At 38.1% G+C, this 21,181-nt stretch overlaps 1 protein-coding gene across 1 annotated transcript in view; it reads right to left on the bottom strand.

The window, feature by feature from the left end:
* LOC130921249 (guanine nucleotide-binding protein G(i) subunit alpha-2-like) overlaps nucleotides 1–21,181 on the bottom strand; it is a 117,004-nt gene that overhangs the window by 14,653 nt on the left and 81,170 nt on the right. The window contains exons 3-4 of the mRNA XM_057844899.1: nucleotides 16,158–16,299; nucleotides 4,273–4,433 (exon numbers count right to left, since the gene is read on the bottom strand). Coding sequence (XP_057700882.1) covers nucleotides 4,273–4,433; nucleotides 16,158–16,299 — 303 coding nt within the window. The remainder of the gene's footprint in view (nucleotides 1–4,272; nucleotides 4,434–16,157; nucleotides 16,300–21,181) is intronic.

The following is a 21,181-nucleotide window of genomic DNA, read 5'->3' as shown; positions in this document are numbered from 1 at the left end:
ACTGGTGCAGCTCATATTATACAAGCTCACTTACAGATTTTTTTTAAGTGGATATATTGAGAAAGGTAACGCCACACATAAACACATTGAAAAATGATTTTCAAGAAGCCCATTTAAGACCAATTTGGGTTTTCTGGCACTAAAATGATTACAAAATATAATGTTGAATTACTTCTGCATGTGTTGACTCTTTCTTTGACTTACTGAGATTAAGTCTTTCTTAATATTCAAATGTAGTGCTAACATACAGTAATACCCCCAAAATTAGCATATCAAGAAAAAAGCTTTATTTTGGCAATTTAACATAAAAGACAAAACCAAAAAATTTTATTGAGCCATTACACGCAACTGAAACATCTCAATTAGTTCCTTGTTGTAACTTTGGTGATTAAGGTTTTCCAGCTATTTAAAACCACAAATCCACAAACTAAGAAAATTAGAATACAGTGGCACCTCTACATACGAAGTTAACTCGTTCCAGGACATGGTTTGTAAGTCGAAATGGTCATATGTCGAGCAGAATTTTCCCATAAAAATACATTCTAATTCCATTAATTCGTTCCACAGCTCAAAAACCTACACTAAATCCTTAATAAATGCTGCTAGTACTATTGCAGATAGCAATTACACAGAGCAAAACAAATAAATTATGAATAAAAATCGGAATATAATAATAGTACCTGTAATAATCTAACGAATCAGGTTCTAATGTGGCGGATGTGTTTTGCGTGGTGTACCTAACGCACCGCGTGGCCGACTTGACAGAGTAAGAGAGGACTTCTTACTTTCACTTTTCATGTTCAGCTGCTGCGGACAGTAGGCAATGGCATGTTGTGTCGCACAAGTTCTGAAATAAATTATTAAAACCCTGACGAAGCTAGCGATTTTTTTTGCGATGTTACCCCAGTAATAATAGTCACCTTGAATTATAAAGACTGCCAAACGAAGGTTGGAGGAGGACCGTCGAGATCCTAGACATTCTACGGCCGTATTGTCAAGCCAGTTAATGGACACGCACACCACGCTCATATTTTTCTATATTTTGCATCTTCATTTCAATGGTAAGCCTTACCCTTTTCTTTTTTTTCCACCACCCGAACCAACATTCTTGGAACCCATGTTGATTTCTCACACAACGTAATCCACCGTGCATCCGTCTTGCGGGAAAACAAACTGCGGCGCTGTCATAGTCATATTTCGAGCATGTCGTCGGATGTAGACACAAATGGCGAGTCAAATTTTTATGTCAAAGGTCGAAAAGATGGTGTCGAAGCCATCGTATGTCGAGGTACCACTGTACAGTGGGACCTCAAGATAAAAGAGCTCCAGGACACGAAAAATTCATTTACGAAATGTTTTTCAACGCTTTTTTTGCTTCACATCTTATTAAAGATAATGCGTAGTATAGAAGATAAGTAATTCCCACTCGCAGAAAATTTTAAGTCGCGCTATGAACGCGCATCTACTGTCCTGGCTAAAATGTTAGTACTCAGTATAAGGAAGAATGTATGTCAGATTCGTGTGTTTTGCTGCCTTTTTGGAACTGTTCTTGACATCACTGCTTTGCAGAATGAAACTAACAAAAAAAATGAAATAAATCTCGTCTTCAACGACAGACATATAAACACCAATGTAAATCCACGATTGTAATTAGCTGCTAATACGGCGATAACACCGATACAAACGGTTAGCATGCATTAGCTAGCGTTTGCACATCGTCCAAAACAACTACATAACTCGCTTAAAGTATCCGATTGCTAATGAAAACACACAAAAAAACAATACAAAAATGGTACATACTGGCACTGCCTCTGTAGATGTGTTACAAGCATCAAAAAGCACACATCGGCTTGAAGCCGTATTTTTCTTTCTCTTTCTCATTCATTCAGCTACATGACTTCATGTGCGTGAATGAGTTCTTTGGGTGCGTAAATGCATTCTTCACGTGCATAAATGCATTCTTCAAGTGCGGAAGTCTAAAGCACCATGTGACCATGTGCTCTAAGCTGCTTGTGCCAAATGAAAACTATCAGCCCATTTGAAAGGTAAGGTTCCACATTTTTGTATTTTCTTTATTTTTTGGTGGGCATTACGTTCTATAGTCTACTTCATTACAGGTATTAATGGTTAGGTTAGGTTAGGTTAGGTTAGGTTAGGTTAGGTTAGGTTAGGTTAGGTTAGGTATATTGAATGGTTCAAATGTATTTGGTTTTACATTTATTATAAAATGTGGTGTTTTAAGTAGTGCTTGGAACAAATTAGGTGGTTTACGTGTAAAACACGGTTTATTATATGGAAAAATCATGATACGAAATCCACTCCAGAACGAATTAATTTTGTACCTAGAGGTACAATTGTACTGTGAAAAGTAGAGGCGTGCGAAATTTCCGATTCTTAGATTATTCGCGATTCGGCCGTGGAAGATTCGAGAACGATTCACAAATATTCGAATTCCGATTATTGAATTATACCAGGTAAAGCGGAAGTAAAACACAGTCAGCGGGGTCATTGGGACGCAATGAGGAACGGACCGAGAGTAAATACAGTATCATGTTCAACTCATGCCACTAGACAAAAAACAATCATACCTGACTGTGGCTGACAGCCGCTACAAACAACGCCCAGTTGCTAGTTGCTACAAAAATACGGCTACAGTAGATATCATATATATGTAGAACTAGATGCAAAATGACAGACGTCGGTGTTAGAACATGTATTATTGAACAGAGATGTGCAAGACAGACTTTCCAGCGTAAGTAAACAGCCGCCATCTTAAAGCAGCAGTCCTCTCGAGAAGGCTCTGTTGTAACGAACCTAATTAACTTTTTATCTAAAATACTCCCTAAATCGGCACAATCTTGTCTTGAATCTATCTTTAAATGATGAAATGGTTTTAAAACTTTGACAAAAGTAGACAGAAGGGAAACTATGGAATAACGGGAGCAATTGTAACAACTGTAATAGTTGATTCACAACATTAAATTAATTGAATGTAGTTTAAAGATGCTGATACAGGATGGGGACTGGAGTTTTTTATTTACTGTTATTTTTGTATATTTGTTTACTGTTATATGTTAACTTGATACTGAAATAGCAGTTTGGTTTAGCCTGAGAGGATTTTTGAACAATTTTGGAACTAATGTACAAAACATTAAAAAAAAAAAAAAAAAAAAAAAGGAGGGGGGGGGGGCATCAATAATCGTTTTATAATCGAATCGGAGCCTCTGAATCGTAATCGTAATCGAACCGTTAGGTGCCCAAAGATTCCCAGCTCTAGTGAAAAGCTTCAGTTTTGTACACAGTTGGAACATGTGCAATTCAAAACACCTGCAAAAGGGTCTTGTGCATTTAAGAAGTCAGTATTAGGTTGGCTCAAAAGAGTTCAGACATGGGAAAGACTGCTGATCTGACAAGATGTTGTAATTTTCTAAGAAGTACTGTGTAAAAATACCAATTAAGTAAAGAAGAGTGACATAAGCATTGTTTTGGTTGGCAGGTTTAAACTGCAAAATAACATTCATATAGCTCTTATTTTTTTCTTTTAAAGAAAAGCTAAAGTAAAAATGCGAACTGAAATTTTCAAAAAGCTGAAAAGCTAATAACAAGTTTAGTGCTTAGTCGAAGATTGGTGTGCTCGTCATTTTCAGAATAAATTCACAAAGTCACTTTGCTTCCCTTTTCCATATCTTAATAGGGATTGTGATCCAACATCAGATTCATCATTTCCCTCGCTGTGGTCTTGTATTGGAGACACAGCGAGACGTGTCCACGTTCCTAGCTACTAAATATGACATGTTTTCAGGTCTCAACGGCTTTAGCTCTAAAAGCATCATAATATTGTCGCTGGCTTGTGTATTAAATAGCAATGAGTGCAGTTAATCCTTGATGCAGGGCATGCAAGGGAACCAAGTTCCCTTTGTTCCTGTTCTTCTTCACATTTCAGACAGCGGTGCAATCTTTATCGTTGGCCATCTTTCACTATTACCTTCAGCACTCAGTTATTACACTCCCACTAATGGAGCGCTAAGAGATGGGGGTCACTGAGGTAATGAAGATCTGAGGATTGCGTATTGAGACACATGACAGTGGAAGTAAAGGACAAATGTTCTTAAAACAAATATATATATATATATATATTTTTTTTTTTTAAATCTTAAACATATGGTATCAGACAGGTATAGCAGCTAAGCTCTTGACCATACAGCTAAGAAAGCCTAAAAAATCTGTGAGACTAATCAGGATAAGCACAATAGAAAATGGATGGTCACTCACTAGGAAGCAGAATCATTGAGCTGATACTCTCGGGCCCGCGTGAAGGAGCTCTGGACACCGCCGTCGGCCCACAGTCGCTGGATGACATTTGACAGGTCGTCCGGCAAGACGCCCTGCTCCTCTGCAGCTGCAGACAGGGCAAACAGTTGGCGAGCGTCGTCCTGACAACACAAAACAAACACATCAGACACATCACATTATCGCTGAGGAATTGCATGATGACATTCTCGGGGATGATGAGATGCTAAATGAACCTTGATGAAGCAATACAAGCACGCAAACGGAACTAATGATGCTCTTCAAATCAAGAATGTTAATGTTGCCTCGGGGAGCATTGCTATTGTTGTCACAATGAAATTTACTCAAGGCAAATGGTCCTCAAACACACAGCTACAAAGCAGAATCCATCTGAAAGTGAAATCTCTTTCTATCAAAGCACTCATTTTGGTAATGTTTCAAGGGCTTACAAAAATGAACTAAAGAATAATTTGTTTGGATAGTCAAAAATGGGAACAGGTGGTTGTACAGTGGAATGAAAAAGTATCGGAACCTTTTGAAATTTCTCACATTTCTGCATAAAATCACCATCAAATGCGATCTGATCTTTGTCAAAATCACGCAGATGTAAAACCAGTGTCTGCTTTAACTAAAACCACCCAAACATTTATAGGTTTTCATATTTTAATCAATGACAGAAGGGGGAAAAAAATACAAGTGAACCCTCTGCTTCAGGAGACTTAAAGAGCAATTAAAACCAATGTTTACCAAACAATTTAAGTCAGGTGTGTGCCCAATCACTGATGAGTGGTTTAAAGTTTCCCTGCCCACTATAAAACATACACCTGGTAAGAATTGTCTTGATGAGAAGCATTGTCTGATGTGCATAATGGCCCAGTCAAAAGAGCTGTCTGAAGACATACGATCAAGGATTGACGATTTGTATAAAGCTAGGAAAGGATACAAAACCATCTCTAAAAGTCTGGATGTTCATCAATCAGCAGTCAGACAAGTTTTCTACAATTGGAGAGAGTTTAGCACTGTTACTTCTCTCTTAAGGAGTGGCCGTCCACTACATAGGACGCAAATAGTTCAGTAGAGGTACTCAGAGAGGTAAGAAAAGACCTTAGAGCAGGGGTCCCCAAACTACGGCCCGGTCCGGCCCCCTGAACAAGAAAAAAAAAAAAAAAATTGTAAAAAAAAAAAAAAAAAAAAAAAATTGTAAAAAAAAAAAATTTTTTTTTTTTTTTTTTTTCCCAATAGAGTTATTTATGTCCTGGCTTTTTTCTGTGAAGAACTGAGCAATGGTTATTTGGTCATTATCTATTTAATTAATACAGTATTATTACATTATATTACATTACATGATATTATTTTATATTATATTATATTCAGGGGTGCACATAAGTGGTCCGCACATGCGTACTGGACGTAGACAAACGCGCTGGCCCTCAACGGCTTCCATACGCTTTTGCGTACCGATGGCTGACCACTATTTGCGGCGGACACGAGAAAATAACTTCTCAAAATGTCGATGAGGCAGGCCACACTGAGTAATTACTTCCGTGTTCCCCCACCCCCGTCAAAAGAGACAGACGACAGAGACGTCACCGGAGCTACCGAAAAAAAGGACTTTTGCTGAAAAGTGGCTACAGGAGGTACCGTGGCTAGAAGTGAATGATGCTCGCACGGAAATGCGGTACAAAATGTGCCGTGAGAATCCCAATGTCGCCGATTAGAGCAACGCATTTTATGTAGGGTCAAAGAATTTCAGCCATCCAAACTTTGAAAAGCACGAAAAAAACAGAGAGCATGTGGCAATTAAGCAAACTATCGATGTCAAACAGGACCCCACTCACCCTATGGACATGTGGCGGAATAGGGCGGAATAAAGGTAATGAACAGCGACATGCACTGACAAACGTGTTTTTGCTCGCATTTTACAAAGCTAAACATACACGTTCAATGAGGTCTTATGAGGAGGACATCCCAGTTTTAAAAAGGCTTGGAGTTAATGTGAGAGCCGCATAATGCCCTTTATTTTGAATTGGTGCTTTTTATTTCTTTACATTTCACTTCAAAGTAATGGCAATTTTGTTGTGCCAGTTGATGTTAATCAATCATTAATTGTTAATATAATTAATTAAAGTTAATTGGCTCAAAGTAGAGCTTGTCATAAATTTATCGCATCAGGTTGGTCGGCTCTCAAGCTCAATGAGGACCAAGTCACATCTCCAGGTCCTCCTCTGAGAACCTGGGCAAAAAAATTATGTGCACCCCTGATTATATTATATTATATTATATTATATTATATTAGGGCTGTCCCAAACGACTAATTTTCTCCCGATTAGTCAGCCGACTATTTTTACGATTAGTCGACTAATCTAATAATTTAAAAAAAAATTTTTTTTGTTTTTGTTTTTTGTTTTCTAATTTAGCAATGAAATTTTTGTTGACGCTTATCAATTCACAAAAAACATATTGGAACACTTAAATTATTTATTAAAGTACAAATAAACGCGTAAATAACAATAATAAATCACAAATAAACAATGAGTTCAAATGCTGATAGAATTAACTAGTGTAGCATCCCGATTGAAAAGATGGTCTCTTAAACTGATGGTTTACAACTTTTATTCCATCCTTGATGTAATCACACTGTAAAAGCTACGGTGCACACAAATAAAACAACACAATTAGAAATTAACGAAAACTTTTCACCTTTTTCCTTTTAAACCTTATTTATATATCAATGAATTGCCTATATGAATTGCCTTTACCTTAATTTATTACCTTATCATTAACAATCTCTCCCTTAAGTGCAATCACTGTATATACTGTATATATTTATGACCTTTTAACCTTATATAATTTTCTATACCATAAAATAAACCATAACATGAAATAAACCTTTCAGTTAGCATTAAGAACAATACTAATAGCATTTATAGGCCCATTGTCAATGAAACATTATTATTTAGTAAGGCGACAGCACCCTCTGGTGTACAAAAAATGAAAAACAAAACAAAAAATTACAAACTGGGTTACGGCGCTTGAGGTGTTTATTCACGGCCTACGTGCAGCCAAGCTTGGCATTGAAGAGACAGGACGGAAGAGTGTACGCTCCTTTGTTTCTTTGAAATAAGTCAATGTTTTGGACACTCTGGTGCGCTTTTTTGGCTTTGTGCCGCTTTCCCCGCTTGCATACAGAGCATCTGACATTCTGAACTTTCCGCGCATATATTTTTTTAACCCTTTATTAACCGTCGACGGGATGTTGTGCTCGTCGACGGATTTACGTCATCGATGACGTCGACTATGTCGACTAGTCGGGACAGCTCTATATTACATTATATTATATTATATTATATTAAGGGCTGTCAAAGTTATCGCGTTAACGGGCGGTAATTAATTTTTTTCATTAATCACGTTAAAATATTTGACGCAATTAACGCATATGCCCCGCTCAAACAGATTAAAATGACAGCAGTGTCATGTCCACTTGTTACTTGTGTTTTTTGTCTCCCTCTGCTGGCGCTTGGGTGCGACTGATTTTATGCACCATGAGCATTGTGTAATTCTTGACATCAACAATGGTGAGCTACTAGTTAATTTTTTTGATTGAAAATTTTACCAATTTTAATAAAACGAAAACATTAAGAGGGGTTTTAACATAAAATTTCTATAATTTGTACTAAAATCTATCTTTTAAGAACTACAAGTCGTTCTATCCAGGGATTGCTTTGACAGAATATTAATGTTAATGCCATCTTGTTGATTTATTGTTATAATAAACAAATACAGTACTTATGTACAGTATGTTGAATGTATATATCCGTCTTGTATCTTATCTTTCCATTCCAACAATAATTTACAGAAAAATAAGGCATATTTTAGAGATGTTTGAATTGCGATTAATTACGATTAATTTTTAAGCTGTGATTAACTCGCTTAAAAATTTTAATCGTTTGACAGCCCTAATTATATTATATTATACTATATTATATTATATCATTTTTATTTTATTTACTTTGGTTCCATGAAGAATCCAGAAAGGGTTATTTGATTGTGGCTTTCTGAAAAACAATACATTTTTACATTTAGGCACTCCTGCAATCGTCACACTTTTTCTGTTACAAACTGACCCCGGCCCCTCATCAGAGAAGAGAAGGGTTATGTGGCCCTCACAGGAAAAAGTTTGGGGACCCCTGCCTTAGAGTGTCTGTTAAAGACTTACAGAAATCACTGGCACAGTCCAATATCTCTGTGGGGAGAACAAGTATTTGATACACTGCCGATTTTGCTGGTTTTTCCACTTGCAAAGCATGTAGAGGTCTGTAATTTGTATCATAAGTTCTCTTGAACTGTGAGGGACGGAATCTAATACAAAAAAACTGAAAATCATGTTGTATGATCTTTAAATAATACATTTGCATTTAATTGCATGAAATAAGTATTTGATACATCACAAAAATCGAACTTAATATTTGGTACAGAAACCTTTCTTTGCTATTACAGATACCAAATGTTTCCTGTTGTCCTTGACAAGGTTTGCACACACTGCAGCAGGGATTTTGGCCCACTCCTCCATGCAGAGCCACTCGGAGCCACTCTTTAGTTGCCTTGGCTGTGTGCTTTGGGTCGTTGTCATGCTGGAAGACCCAGCCACGACCCATCTTCAGGGCTCTCACTGAAGGAAGGAGGTTGTCAGCCAAGATCTGGCGATACATAGCCCCATCCATCCTCCCCTCAATACGGTGCAGTCGTCCTGTACCCTTGGCAGAGAAGCAGCCCCCAAAAAATGATGTTTCCTCCTCCATGTTTCATGGTTGGGATGGTGTTCTTGGGGTTGTACTCATCCTTCTTTTTCCTCCAAACACGACGAGCTGAGTTTAGACCAAAAAGTTCAATTTTGGTCTCATCCGACCACATGACCTTGTCCCATTGCTCCTCTGGATCATCCAGACGGTCAGTGGCAAACTTCAGACGTGTCTGGACATGCACTGGCTTCAGCAGCGGGCCCTTTTGTGCGCTGTGGGATTTTAATCCATGGCGGCGTAATGTGCTTCCGATGGTTTTCTTCGAGACTGTGGTTCCAGCTCTCTTCAGGTCATTGACCAGGTCCTGCCGTGTAGTTCTGGGCTGATCCCTCACCTTCCTCATGATCAGTGATGCCTCACGAGGTGAGATCTTGCATGGAGCCCCAGAAGGAGGCAGATTGACAGTCAACTTGAACTTCTTCCATTTTCTAATAATCGCTCCAACAGTTGTTACCTTCTCACCAAGCTGCTCGCTTATTTTCCTGTAGCCCATCCCAGCCTTGAGCAAGTCTATTATTTTATCCCTGATGTCCTTACACAGCTCTTTGGTCTTGGCCATTGTGGAGAGGTTGGAGTTTGTTTGTTTGAGCATGTGAACAGGTGTCTTTTATACAGGTAACAAGTTCAAACAGGTGCAGTTACTTCCGGTAATGAGTGGAGAACAGGAGGGGTTCTTAAAAAAGAACTAAGAGCCGAAATATTTACTAGATGGTAATGTATCAAATACTTATTTCATGCAGTTAAATACAAATGTATTATTTAAAAATTATACAATGTGATTTTCTGGATTTTTGTATTAAATGCCGTCCCTCACAGTTGAAGAGAACTTATGATACAAATTACAGACCTCTACATGGCTTGCAAGTGGGAAAACCAGCAAAATAGACAGAGTATCAAATACTTGTTCTCCCCACTGTATGTAAAACTATTGCCAAGAATGGTGTTCATGGGAGGACTTTACGCAAGAAGCCACTGCTGTATTAAAAAAAAACATTGTTGCTCGTTTAATGTTTGCAAAAAGGCACTTCGACACTCCAAAGAAATTTTGGCAAAATATTTTGTGGATTGATGAACCTAAAGTTGAATTGTTTGGGAGTAACAATGGAACAGCTCACCAACATCAACAACTCATCCCCACCGTGAAGTATGGTGGAGGGAGCATCATGATTTGGGGGTGTTTTGCTACCTCAGGGCCTGAAAAACTTGCAATTATGAATGGAAGAATGAATTCAAAAGTTTATCTGGATGTTTTGCAGGCGTTCTGTCAGGCAGTTGAAGCTAGAACGAGGATGGATGCAGCAACAAGACAATGATCTAAAACACAGAAGTAAATAAACTTCAGAATGGTTTCAGAAGAACAAAATACGCATTCTGGAGTGGCCAAGTCAAAGTCCAGATTTGAACCCCATTGAGATGCTGTGGCATGACCTAAAGACAGTTATTCATGTCAGACATCCCATAAATCTGAACTACAGCAGTTTTGTAGAGAAGAATGGGCCAAGATTAGTCCTGATCGATGTGCCAGACTGACATGCAGCTACAGGAAGTGCTGCCAAATGGGGGGGGGGGGGGGGGGGGGGGGGGGGGGGGCACAAAATGTTAAATGTGATGGTTCACTTACCCATTTTTCCCCTTCTGTCATTGTTTGCATACTGTCCTCATTAGAATATGAAAACCTATAAATGTTTGAGTGGTTAGTGTTAAAGCACACAGTTTTTTCCATCTGTGTGGTTTTGACAAAGATCAGATCACATTTGATGGTGATTTTCTGCACAAATGTGAGAAATTCTTAAAGGTTCAAAAACTTTTTCATGCCACTGTAGGTTCCTACAAGTTGGAACCAACAACCAAAAAGAAAGAATATGTGATAATTTCCAAAAAGAGGATATTTTTGGCTTTATGGGCTCTTTGTGCTATTGACTAGCGTTTCAAATTTTCAGATATCTGTGAAAGATGATTAGAATTAGCGAAGCAGTCACATTTTTTCTACTTGCATGTAATTCTGTTGAGGCACAACCCTCCCCCAAAAAACGGACACATTTTAATCATTTTCGGAAATTGGCACTACCACACAGTCATCTGGGTTATTACCTTAAGCAGCTAATATCTGTAAACAGGGTAAACGACAACTTGGGTTTCAGTTTATTTGCTGTTTTCTCAACGCTTATGTTGGGTGTGCTTCCAAAAGCATGCTAAAGACAACTTCTTTAACGTATTAGTTGTTTACTACGACAACTGCTCCACTCAAGCATAAGATGCTTGCAATTTTCCATTATATGTGTGGCACATTGCCACTCCCCCACTTTCTCCCCCACTCACCTTCACATTATCTTCTTGAGATTGTTGTCATCAACTGGCCAGTTTACAATTTTAAGTGCTACACAGGCGTTAAATAAGCAGCCGCACTGACAAACAGTCTCATCTACCCATTCATTAAAAAAAAAAAAAAAAAAAACGCTGTTGACGAGAAAAGTATTCATTGGAACTCAATATTTCAACCGTATTTGACGAGTTTTCTCGCCATAGGCAATGAAAGAGTTAAGATGCAAAAAGAAAGATTTTTAAGTGAGAGTTAAAAAAAAAAAAATCTAGAGTTTATACAGTCAGGTCCATGCATTTTGGGACACTGACACAACTTATATTTGTGGGTCTAAACACCAAAGCAATGAATTATTCAAGAGGATATGCTAAAACTGCTGCTGTTCAGCTTTGAGAGTATTTACATCATAATCAGGTGAATGGTGTGGGTATTAAAATACACTTAAAAGTTCCTTAAATCGTTTTAGGGAGCAAAAGGAATTGGACAAACTATCATACTGTAATCACATTGAAAATTGTAACCGTTTAATACTTTGCTGAAAATCTTTTGCAGTCAATAACAGCCTGAAGTTTCAAACCAATAGTTTTTTTTTTTGTCTTGGTCTGAATCAGCCGTGAACTGCGTTGTCACAAAGTCAACACACCTGAGTTGACTGGACTTGTAGTAACCATGAAATGTGCAGGTACTTGCATCATAAAGTGATGATACTATGAATTCACAGTTGTCAAACAAGCTGGTCACAAACTCACTTTGACCTATGTTGTGCATAAAATGAGGAAATATTGTTAAGTGAATGAAAGGGGACCTTCAACACATTTCGCTTGTCCTTTTTTCAAAACCTTTTCATCGCATCCATAGGTGGTCACCCAGGTTGTTCTTTGCAGCCCCTCAGTGTACACATACAGCGGTATGCAAAACTTTGGGCACCCCTGACAAATTTGAAGATTTTCCTTTGTGAATCCCTGATTGCTTGGAACAAAAATTTCAGTTAAATATATCGTATAGGAGATTACCACAGTAATATTTGAGAACTGAAATTAAGTTTATTGGATAAACAGAAAGCGCATAATTATTTAAACAAAAATAAGCCTGTGCATTAATTTAGGCACCCCTACAGAAAGAAATGATCCATATACAGTAGATCCTCCTTGTGCAGAAATAGCAGCCTCGAAACGCTTCCTATAGCTTCCAATAAGGGTCTGGATACGGACTGAAGGTATTTTTGACCATTTATCTTTGACAAAACATCCAGCTCAGTCATGTTTGATGGCTGCCGAGCATGGGCAGCCCGCTTCAAATCAGACCACAGATTTTCCATTATATTCAGGTCTGGGGACCGAGATGGCCTTTACAGAACATTGTACGTGTTCCTCAGCATGAATGCCTTAGTAGATTTGGAGAAGTGTTTAGGGTCATTTCCTTGTTGAAATATCCAGCCCTTGCGTATTATGCACTTTGTCACAGAATCTTGAAACATTAGCCACGTTTACATGCTGACTTTTATTCATACCGAATCAAATCATTCCGAATGGAAATTTCACATCAGCTGTTTACATGTCACTTCATCTATTCCGATCCAGCGTTTACATGTGTCTGCCTTTATTCCGAAAGGACGTTTGACAACTGCCGTCTGACATGTGCAGATTAATCAAAACAAAGCGTCACGTTGCAAAACATGGAGATCGATCGTCAAATCAGCTGCTGTTTTAACTTTTCGAGTGGAAACAAAACTTCAGAATGACACGCCGTTCATTTAAAAAGTTGTGTGGGTGCGCTGTGCGTGTGCTTGGAAGCCATGTTGCAAGTGACGTTACTTACGTCACCAAGTGACGTCACCACGTCAGTACGGAGCATGTGCAGAAAGAACGCAACCAGACACCATTCCGCTTCCCTGTTTACATGATATAATTTTACTTCTAATCGGTTTGGGAAAAGGAATATTCCACCCCTGTGAATCGGAATGAAATTCCATTCGGTTTGGGCCTGTTCATTCCGAATGAGGTGTTTATATGGAACACATTTATTCGGTTTGAACAAATATTCCGATTGTAATTGGAATATTTGGCTCCATGTAAACGTGGCAATTGTTTGCAAGAATCTGTTGGTATTGACTGGAATCCATGCGACTTTCAACTTTAACAAGATTGCCAGTGCCTACGCTGGACACACAGCCCTACAACATGATGGAACCACCACCGAACTTTACTATGGGTGGCAAGTGTTTGTCTTGGAATGCTGTGTTCTTTATATGCCATGCATACTGGCCCTTGTTATCCCCAAATAACTTTTTTGTTTCATCAGTCCACAAAACCTTCTTCCAAAACTAGGCTGGTTTATCGAAATGTGCTTTGTCATACCTCAAGCGACTCCGTGGCATGTGTGCGGAAAAGGCTTCTTTCGCATTATTCTCCCACACAGCGTCTCCTTGTGCAAACAACGCTGAATAGTTGACTGATGCACAGTGACACCATCAGCAGCTAGATTGTGTTGTAGGTCTTTGGAGCTGGTCTGTGGGTTCAAATGGACTTTTCTCGCCATCCTTCACCTCTGATAATCGGGAGATTTTACTTGGCCTGCCACTCCGGACCTTAACTGTGGTCTGTGGTCTTCCATTTCCTTACTTTGTTCCTCACAGTGGAAATTGACACCTTAAATATCTGAGACAGCTTTGTTTATCCTTCCCCTAAATGATAATGTGGAAGACTCTTTTCTTTAAAATCATTTAACAATTGTTTTAGGCTCCCATGTTTAAACTCTTCAGAGATGATGCAAAATGGAGAACAATTGGCAATTTGCCACCTTAATACCCTTTCTCACGATTCGCTTCACCTATGTATGTAGGTCAATGTCAGTCAGCTTATCAAACAAATTGTGAGTTTCAAAAATGACTACTTAAGATTTTCTAATGCCCAAATTTATGCACCGGCCTATTTTTGTTTAAATAATTATTACACACTTTCTGTTTATCCAATAAACGTTCTTTCACTTCTCAAACATTACTGTGTTCATTTGCGATTTGATAATTTAACTGAAATTTTTATTCTAAACGACCAGTGATTCACATTGGAAAATCTTAAAAAGTATAAGGGGTGCCCAAACATTTGCATACCACTGGACATGCAGAGACAAAACATTCAGCACCCCACAGGATTCCATGTAAAGAACCTACGGCTCACACTTGATTTCTTGGTGCAGACTGCCACATTTCCATTGACAGAGAATCATTGCTGTGTAAATTCCGCAGAAGAAAATCCTCAGGGCACGATATGGGTGTTAAAGACGAAGGCAAGAGAGCGGCTTTGATGGTGATTAGAAAAGATTATATCGCTAGGCAAAGAAGATAAGTTTCGCAGCACTCGAGCAAGATCCCTTTCGATGTATTAACACCTCATTCTGATTATGCAACAGGTCAGCTTCACATTAATCTGGTCTCCGGTATTAACAATAGTTACTCGTACAGTATACCAAATAGCCAACTAGGCATGTGCCGGTATGATATTTTGACGGTACGATAACCGTGAGCAAAAATACCGCGGTTTCACGGTATCACGGTATTTCAATTATAGCTCAAAAAATTTTTGAGATGTATGGTTTAAAAAAAAAAAACTTTTTTCCATTGAACAGGATTTTTTTTCAGATCATAGTTGCAGATTGGAACATGAATATATTGTTAAAATAAATAAATTATCAATAAAAAAATATTTTAAATAAAATTAAACTAAATATAACTTATAGACTATACTCACAGCCACAGCTCAAGTTGCTCAAGATTAGAGCAAGAACAAAATAATTTCTATAAAAAAGTAAAAACACTTCTGAATAATTTTTTAAAAAAATTTATACTGCATGACTTTTTTTTTTTCTTTTTTTTTTTTAGGGTGGAAAAGCTTAAGTGAAGTTTCGCCATTTTCAGCCACTGTGTCAACTCTAGTCTACATGACGTCATGCCTTTGTGTTAAAAAGAACAAAGAATTCATAAGTTAATTAAAAATGTATAAGTTAGGTAGATGTCAATATTGTTGTGGGAAGATTTCATCTAAAAAAAAAATTAGAAAAAAAAACCATTGGGAGTGAGACCTCTCCTTGATCCAGCGAACGTGGATTTGTGCTTTGGGCAAGATCATCTTTCGCAATTAGCGATCTTTGACGCTATCACTTTTTCCCCTTCATTCAAGCGAATCAAGCTTGTTTTCTCACTCTGCGGCTGTCACACTCAACGAAGTTGCTCTCCCAGCTAAGCCTAGGCTAACATTCATCTTTGTAAGCTTTTAGTTAGTTTGTATACTAAATTTGAAAGGAAAATGTGTGTTTTGTTTTTGGCGAACTTTTTCCCATGGTGCTAATCTGTTGAAGCTACTCACATGGAAAAAACTAATTGTACAACATTTTAAATGTATTCATTTTGTATATTACACTTTCCACGATTTGAGAGCTCAATAAATTGAAGAACAGTACGCCTTATGTTTGGAGTATTTGTTTTTGGGTTAGCTGGCTGGCTAGCCGATAGCGTCACTTTCACACACAGCAACAAACGGGAGGGGGTGAGCGCTGCTGCGCCAAGCTGCTTCTGGCTGCATTTTTGACACAAGAAAAATAGCGAATACCGTACAACGGTCTGACGGAAAATTTGAGTGGTTTTGAAACCGCGATGTTTTCACACCACGGTAAACCGTGAAACCGGTAACCGGCACATGCCTATAGCCAACTATAAAACAATTATACAAGACTGGATAATAATTGGCCTTTACCGCCCTTGCAGGGTCCTCGTAATCAATCTTGAGGTTTGCCATGGCTTTTATTATGGCCATGATGGACTGGATGGTGTTGCTGTACACAACTGCTCTGTACTGTTTGCATTCCTCTTCTGAGTAGCCATCCTCGTGGATAATCCTACAAACCAACACAAGAAAAGACATTAGAATGTGAAGGAAGCGTAAATTAAAATACACTAACACTGTGAATAGGAAATTATTCTTACATGTATAGTGGTACCTCGACACACGATCTTTTCGACATCCGATGTAAAATTTACTCGTCATTTGTTTCTACATTCCACGACATGCTCGAAATACGACAGTTTATGAGAGGGCTGCAGTTTCATTGTTTTCCCGAAAGACGGGGATTTTCTTGTGAAAGACATTAACATGGGTTCCAAGAATGTTAGTGCAGGTGGCGACAGAAAGAAAAAAGGTGAGGCTTACCATTGACATGAAGATGGAAATTATAGAAAAATATTAGTGTAGTGTGCACATTCGTGAACTGACTCGACAATACGGCCGTAGGATTGTACGATCTCGACGGTCCTCCTCTGACCTCCGTTCGCCAGTCTTTATAGGTTAAGGTGACAATTTTTTTGTGGTAACATCGCCCAAAAATTGCCAGCTTTGTTAGGTTTTTCTTTCTTTATTTCAGAAATTGTGCAACACAATATGCCTACTGTCCACCGCAGCTGAACAAAGTCAAAAGTAAAAAGTCCTCCCTCTCTCTGTCAAGTCAGCCACGCGGTGGGTTCAGGTACACCACGCAAAACATCCGCCACATTAGAACCCGATTTGTTACATTATTACAGGTATTATTATTATATTATATTCCGATTTTATTCATAATGTATTTTTTTTGCTCTGTGTAGTTGCTATTTGCAATAGTAACAGCAGCATTTATTAAGGATTTAGTGTAGGTTTTTCTGTCTGTGGAACGAATTCATGGAATTATAATGTATTGTTATGGGAAAATCCTGCTCGACATACGACTATTTCGACTTACAAACAAGGCCCTGGAACTAATTAACTTCATATGTAGAGGTACCACTGTAATTAGATTAAATGTCAGACAATTTATGCAACCATTTTTAAGCCTAGGAAAAGGTACCATGTTGATTCAAATGTAAAAAGTACATATTGAGTTACTGGAAATACGACAGTGTATTCTTGGGAAATGGAAACCAGTGTGGCATAAGTGTGGATTTTACACCATCACCAATAGAAGCCACTATTAAGGAATGGACATGTGACTGCTTTTTCTTCACCTTCAACAGGTAATATAACTACATGACTGAATTTAATGAACTACTGCTTCTACTTGATCTCAGGACTGTGAGGCAACATGCTAACCAGAATGGCGGCAGTGAACACAACTCATCTCGATACACTGCAAGCATGTTTGGCAAAATCTTTGGGGAAAAAAAACAACAACAAATAACTCCAAGCTGTTTATTAAAACTTCCAAATGATAAAGAATTTATATGTCATAAAGGGTAAGTCACAGAAATATTTACAGGGCAAAACAGCAGGCTTTGCTTTAAATATGTTTGTCAAGCTCAAAGCTAACAAGGATTTCTAAACGCCATAGATGGGCAAACAAAATAAAGTGTCATGGATTTATAACACTTTAGGACATTTTTAGCAGCCCGATGCGTGTAATAAAAATGACATTTCACATAGTGTGTTGGTGTCCCAAAAAAAGCATGTGTGTGTTTGCAGTACCTTTGGCTACGATTATGACTACTACAAAAAATATATATATTTAAATGCCAAAAATATGAATAACTGTTTTGGTAGAAGTGAATAAAGATAATTGTTTCAGAAGACTGAAAATAACAAGTAATACGATATGAGATAATAAGAGAAGATAACACTTCATATTTCGCACACATTTGTGAGACTACTGGAACGAAATTTATTGACATATCCATCTACCAATTAAAAACGAGACTGAAATGTCTACAGAAGACTAGATCAAATCATAACTAATTTTGTCTGAAGAGGTGGAAAAACGTGAATAAAGAACCTAGGTATGATATGCTGCAGGCATCTTCATATGCAGGCTAAAATGAACACTTACTGCTTTCCTAGCACAGGTGAGGCTATTGACAGGAAGGGCTGCTTAGCTGCACGCTAAAATAAGCATCTACTCTAACTTGTCATCGACCATAGACAAGTGGCAAAGCCAGAATATTCAATTGTGATTGATGCACTAAATGAGACCTCATTCAAATGTAAGCAAGCTCACTGAGAAGCAACAAGACATCTTAGACGATTGGAACCCCCGACCGTTTCCTCCTAAACCAAACAATATTTTGAAAACTGTAGCTTTGATTGGCTTGATCTTGACACATGCTGCAAACCCACAGTTATGTCATTAACCAATCAAAAACACTGGCACACCAAGGATTAAATGCCTCATGGTTGCATTTAGAAGCATTTGATTTCTTTTTTCCTGCTATTGATTGCCTATATTAGTGTTATATTCTTGCCGAGGTGCAGTATAATATATGTGTTAATGAACAAAAACTGCAAAAACGAGAAAATAAGGACCGTCGATTACATAAAGTTTTCCAATAAGTCCTGAATAATTTTTAGCCAAATGTGTCAAAACTGGGCAAATGTACCCTATCCTATATTTTTATCATAGTTACCCAAAATTGCTCAATTTACTACAGTTGTCTGATATTATAGATTGGAGGATTTAATTGACCGATAAAAGAATTCAAAATAATATCGGAAAATATCGGCATCGGTTTTGCGCCAATATGTATGTTTGGCTAAAAAAAATATTGTACAAGCCTGTAGTCTTTGTACATGGGCTGGTCGCAACTTAGCACACCAGCTATGTTTAGAATGACCTCTAGATGTCCCAAAGTAAGCGGGATTTGTTAAGTGTGTAAAAACCATTTACATTAAAGGTGCACAAATAAAATGAACAATTAATGATTAAGCACCCTGTGAGCTATGTGTGTTATGGAAGTACCCTATTGACACTTTGCACTTGCCAGGATTATCTAAGAGAGAACATGATCTTTAAAAAAAAATCCAATTTTTTATATTTTTAGTCGAATGAATAAATAGTGGTGCAATATTGCCGCTTTTCCCAAAACTTCAATTGAAGTTGTTGTTTTTCACAGAATGTTTATTTAGAAACCTTGAAGTTGTTACATTTATCATATTTAAAGCAACCAATGGGTTGCCGTACAATTAGCCATAATATGTTAAGTCCACGACTGCATGTATTGGTTTTGGTTTGATATCGGTGTCGGATTATTCGAGTTGGACAACATTGGAATATTGGTTATCGGTTAAAACTCATTATTCGACCACTCAACAATTTGTCTAATTTTGTCAATTAAGGGTTGCAGAAAGTGGCTAGAAGTAATCAGCTGGTTTAATTGCTGATCTGAAACTTATTATGCAAGAAAGATTTTATAATCGTTTGTATGTTAAAATGAATGCCCTGGCCTGTACATAAATTACGTAATTTATGAGAATTTAAGAATGCACTTATCTTGGCGGAAACATTCCTTGGCATGAGCATTGAGGTGTGGGGCGACCTATCCCTCAGGTCAATTCCTGTACATAATCAAAGTATTGTCATACGTGACCATGCCCCTATTGTGATGTCGATGTCATTTCCCAACGTTCCCCGGCCTATGAGACACTGGCGTTTCACGCTGTTTTACTTTCAAACCCACAGTTTGTCATTTACATAAAACACATTATCCTATTCTTTGAAATTATTTGTTCACCTTGTGTATCCTCTTTTCTGGTCTGGGACACATTTAAAGCATTTATAAGAGGGCAAATTACTGCATTTACTGCAAGTCTGAAGAGACAATCGCAGAATGACCAAACGGATTTGATATTAAAAATTCAGGAAATTGATCTTCAGTATGCTCTTGATCAAACCTCAGAGCTATTTAACCAATGTGTAGAATTGAAAACAAAGCTTGACCTTTTCACCAGTTTCCAAACTGAAAATCTCCTGTTTAAAAGTAAAAGTGTGTACTACCAGAACAGTGAAAAGACTGGGAAATTGCTAGCTAATCAATTAAAAGGCCAAAAGGCTAAACAATTTATAACACGTATTCGAACAGACAATGCTGATATTACTGTCGATCCCACTGAAATAAACAACATCTTTAAAAGTTTTTACTCCTGGCAGTATATCTCGCAATTTACCAAGAACGGTGATGATGATGCAACTATTGCAGCCTTTCTTGACCCTCTACCCATCTCAACCATTCCACCAACATTACTAGGGAAAATGGAGGGTCCTGTGTCCCAGGTGGAGATAACCCGGGCTATTGCATCCATGCAATCTGCAAAGACACCTGGCTCTGATGGTCTACCGTCGGATTTCTTTAAGACATTTTCAGCATTACTCTCACCGTTCCTTGTCATGGTTTTCTCTGAGTCTCTCAGGCTTGGCTCACTCCCCCAGTCTATGAATGAGGCTCGTATAATTCTCATTGCTAAAAAGGTAAGGATCCCACACTCTGTGCTTCGTACAGACCAATTTCTTTGCTGAATGCAGATGCAAATTTTTTTCCCAAGGCAATGACACACCGGTTAGAGGAAGTTGCCCCCTTTAATAATAGCGCAGGATCATACTGGTTTCATCAAAAATCGACACTCCTTCTTCAATACTGGACGGCTATTTAATATCTTATAGTCAAGCCTAAGCAATATTCCTGAATGTGTAGTCTCACTTGATGCCAAAAAGGTGTTTTTGATCATGTCGACTGGAAGTACTTGTTTAAGGTCCTGGAAAAGTTTGGGCTCAGTCCAACACTTGTAGCATCGATAAAACTGCTATATGCCTGTCCCATTGCAAGAGTTCAAACAACTGGTAGAAGTTCTCAGCCCTTTGCATTGGGTTGTGGAACCCAAAAGGGCTGTCCACTAAGCCCCGTTCTTTTTGACTTGGCAATTGAACCACTCACAATTGCACTTCGGAACAACCAGGATATTTCTGGTATTTGGAGAGGGGGTGCAGAGTA

This window comes from Corythoichthys intestinalis, chromosome 9, assembly GCF_030265065.1.
Source record: "Corythoichthys intestinalis isolate RoL2023-P3 chromosome 9, ASM3026506v1, whole genome shotgun sequence".
NCBI lineage: Eukaryota > Metazoa > Chordata > Actinopteri > Syngnathiformes > Syngnathidae > Corythoichthys > Corythoichthys intestinalis.
This window is presented reverse-complemented; position numbering and strand designations above follow the sequence as displayed.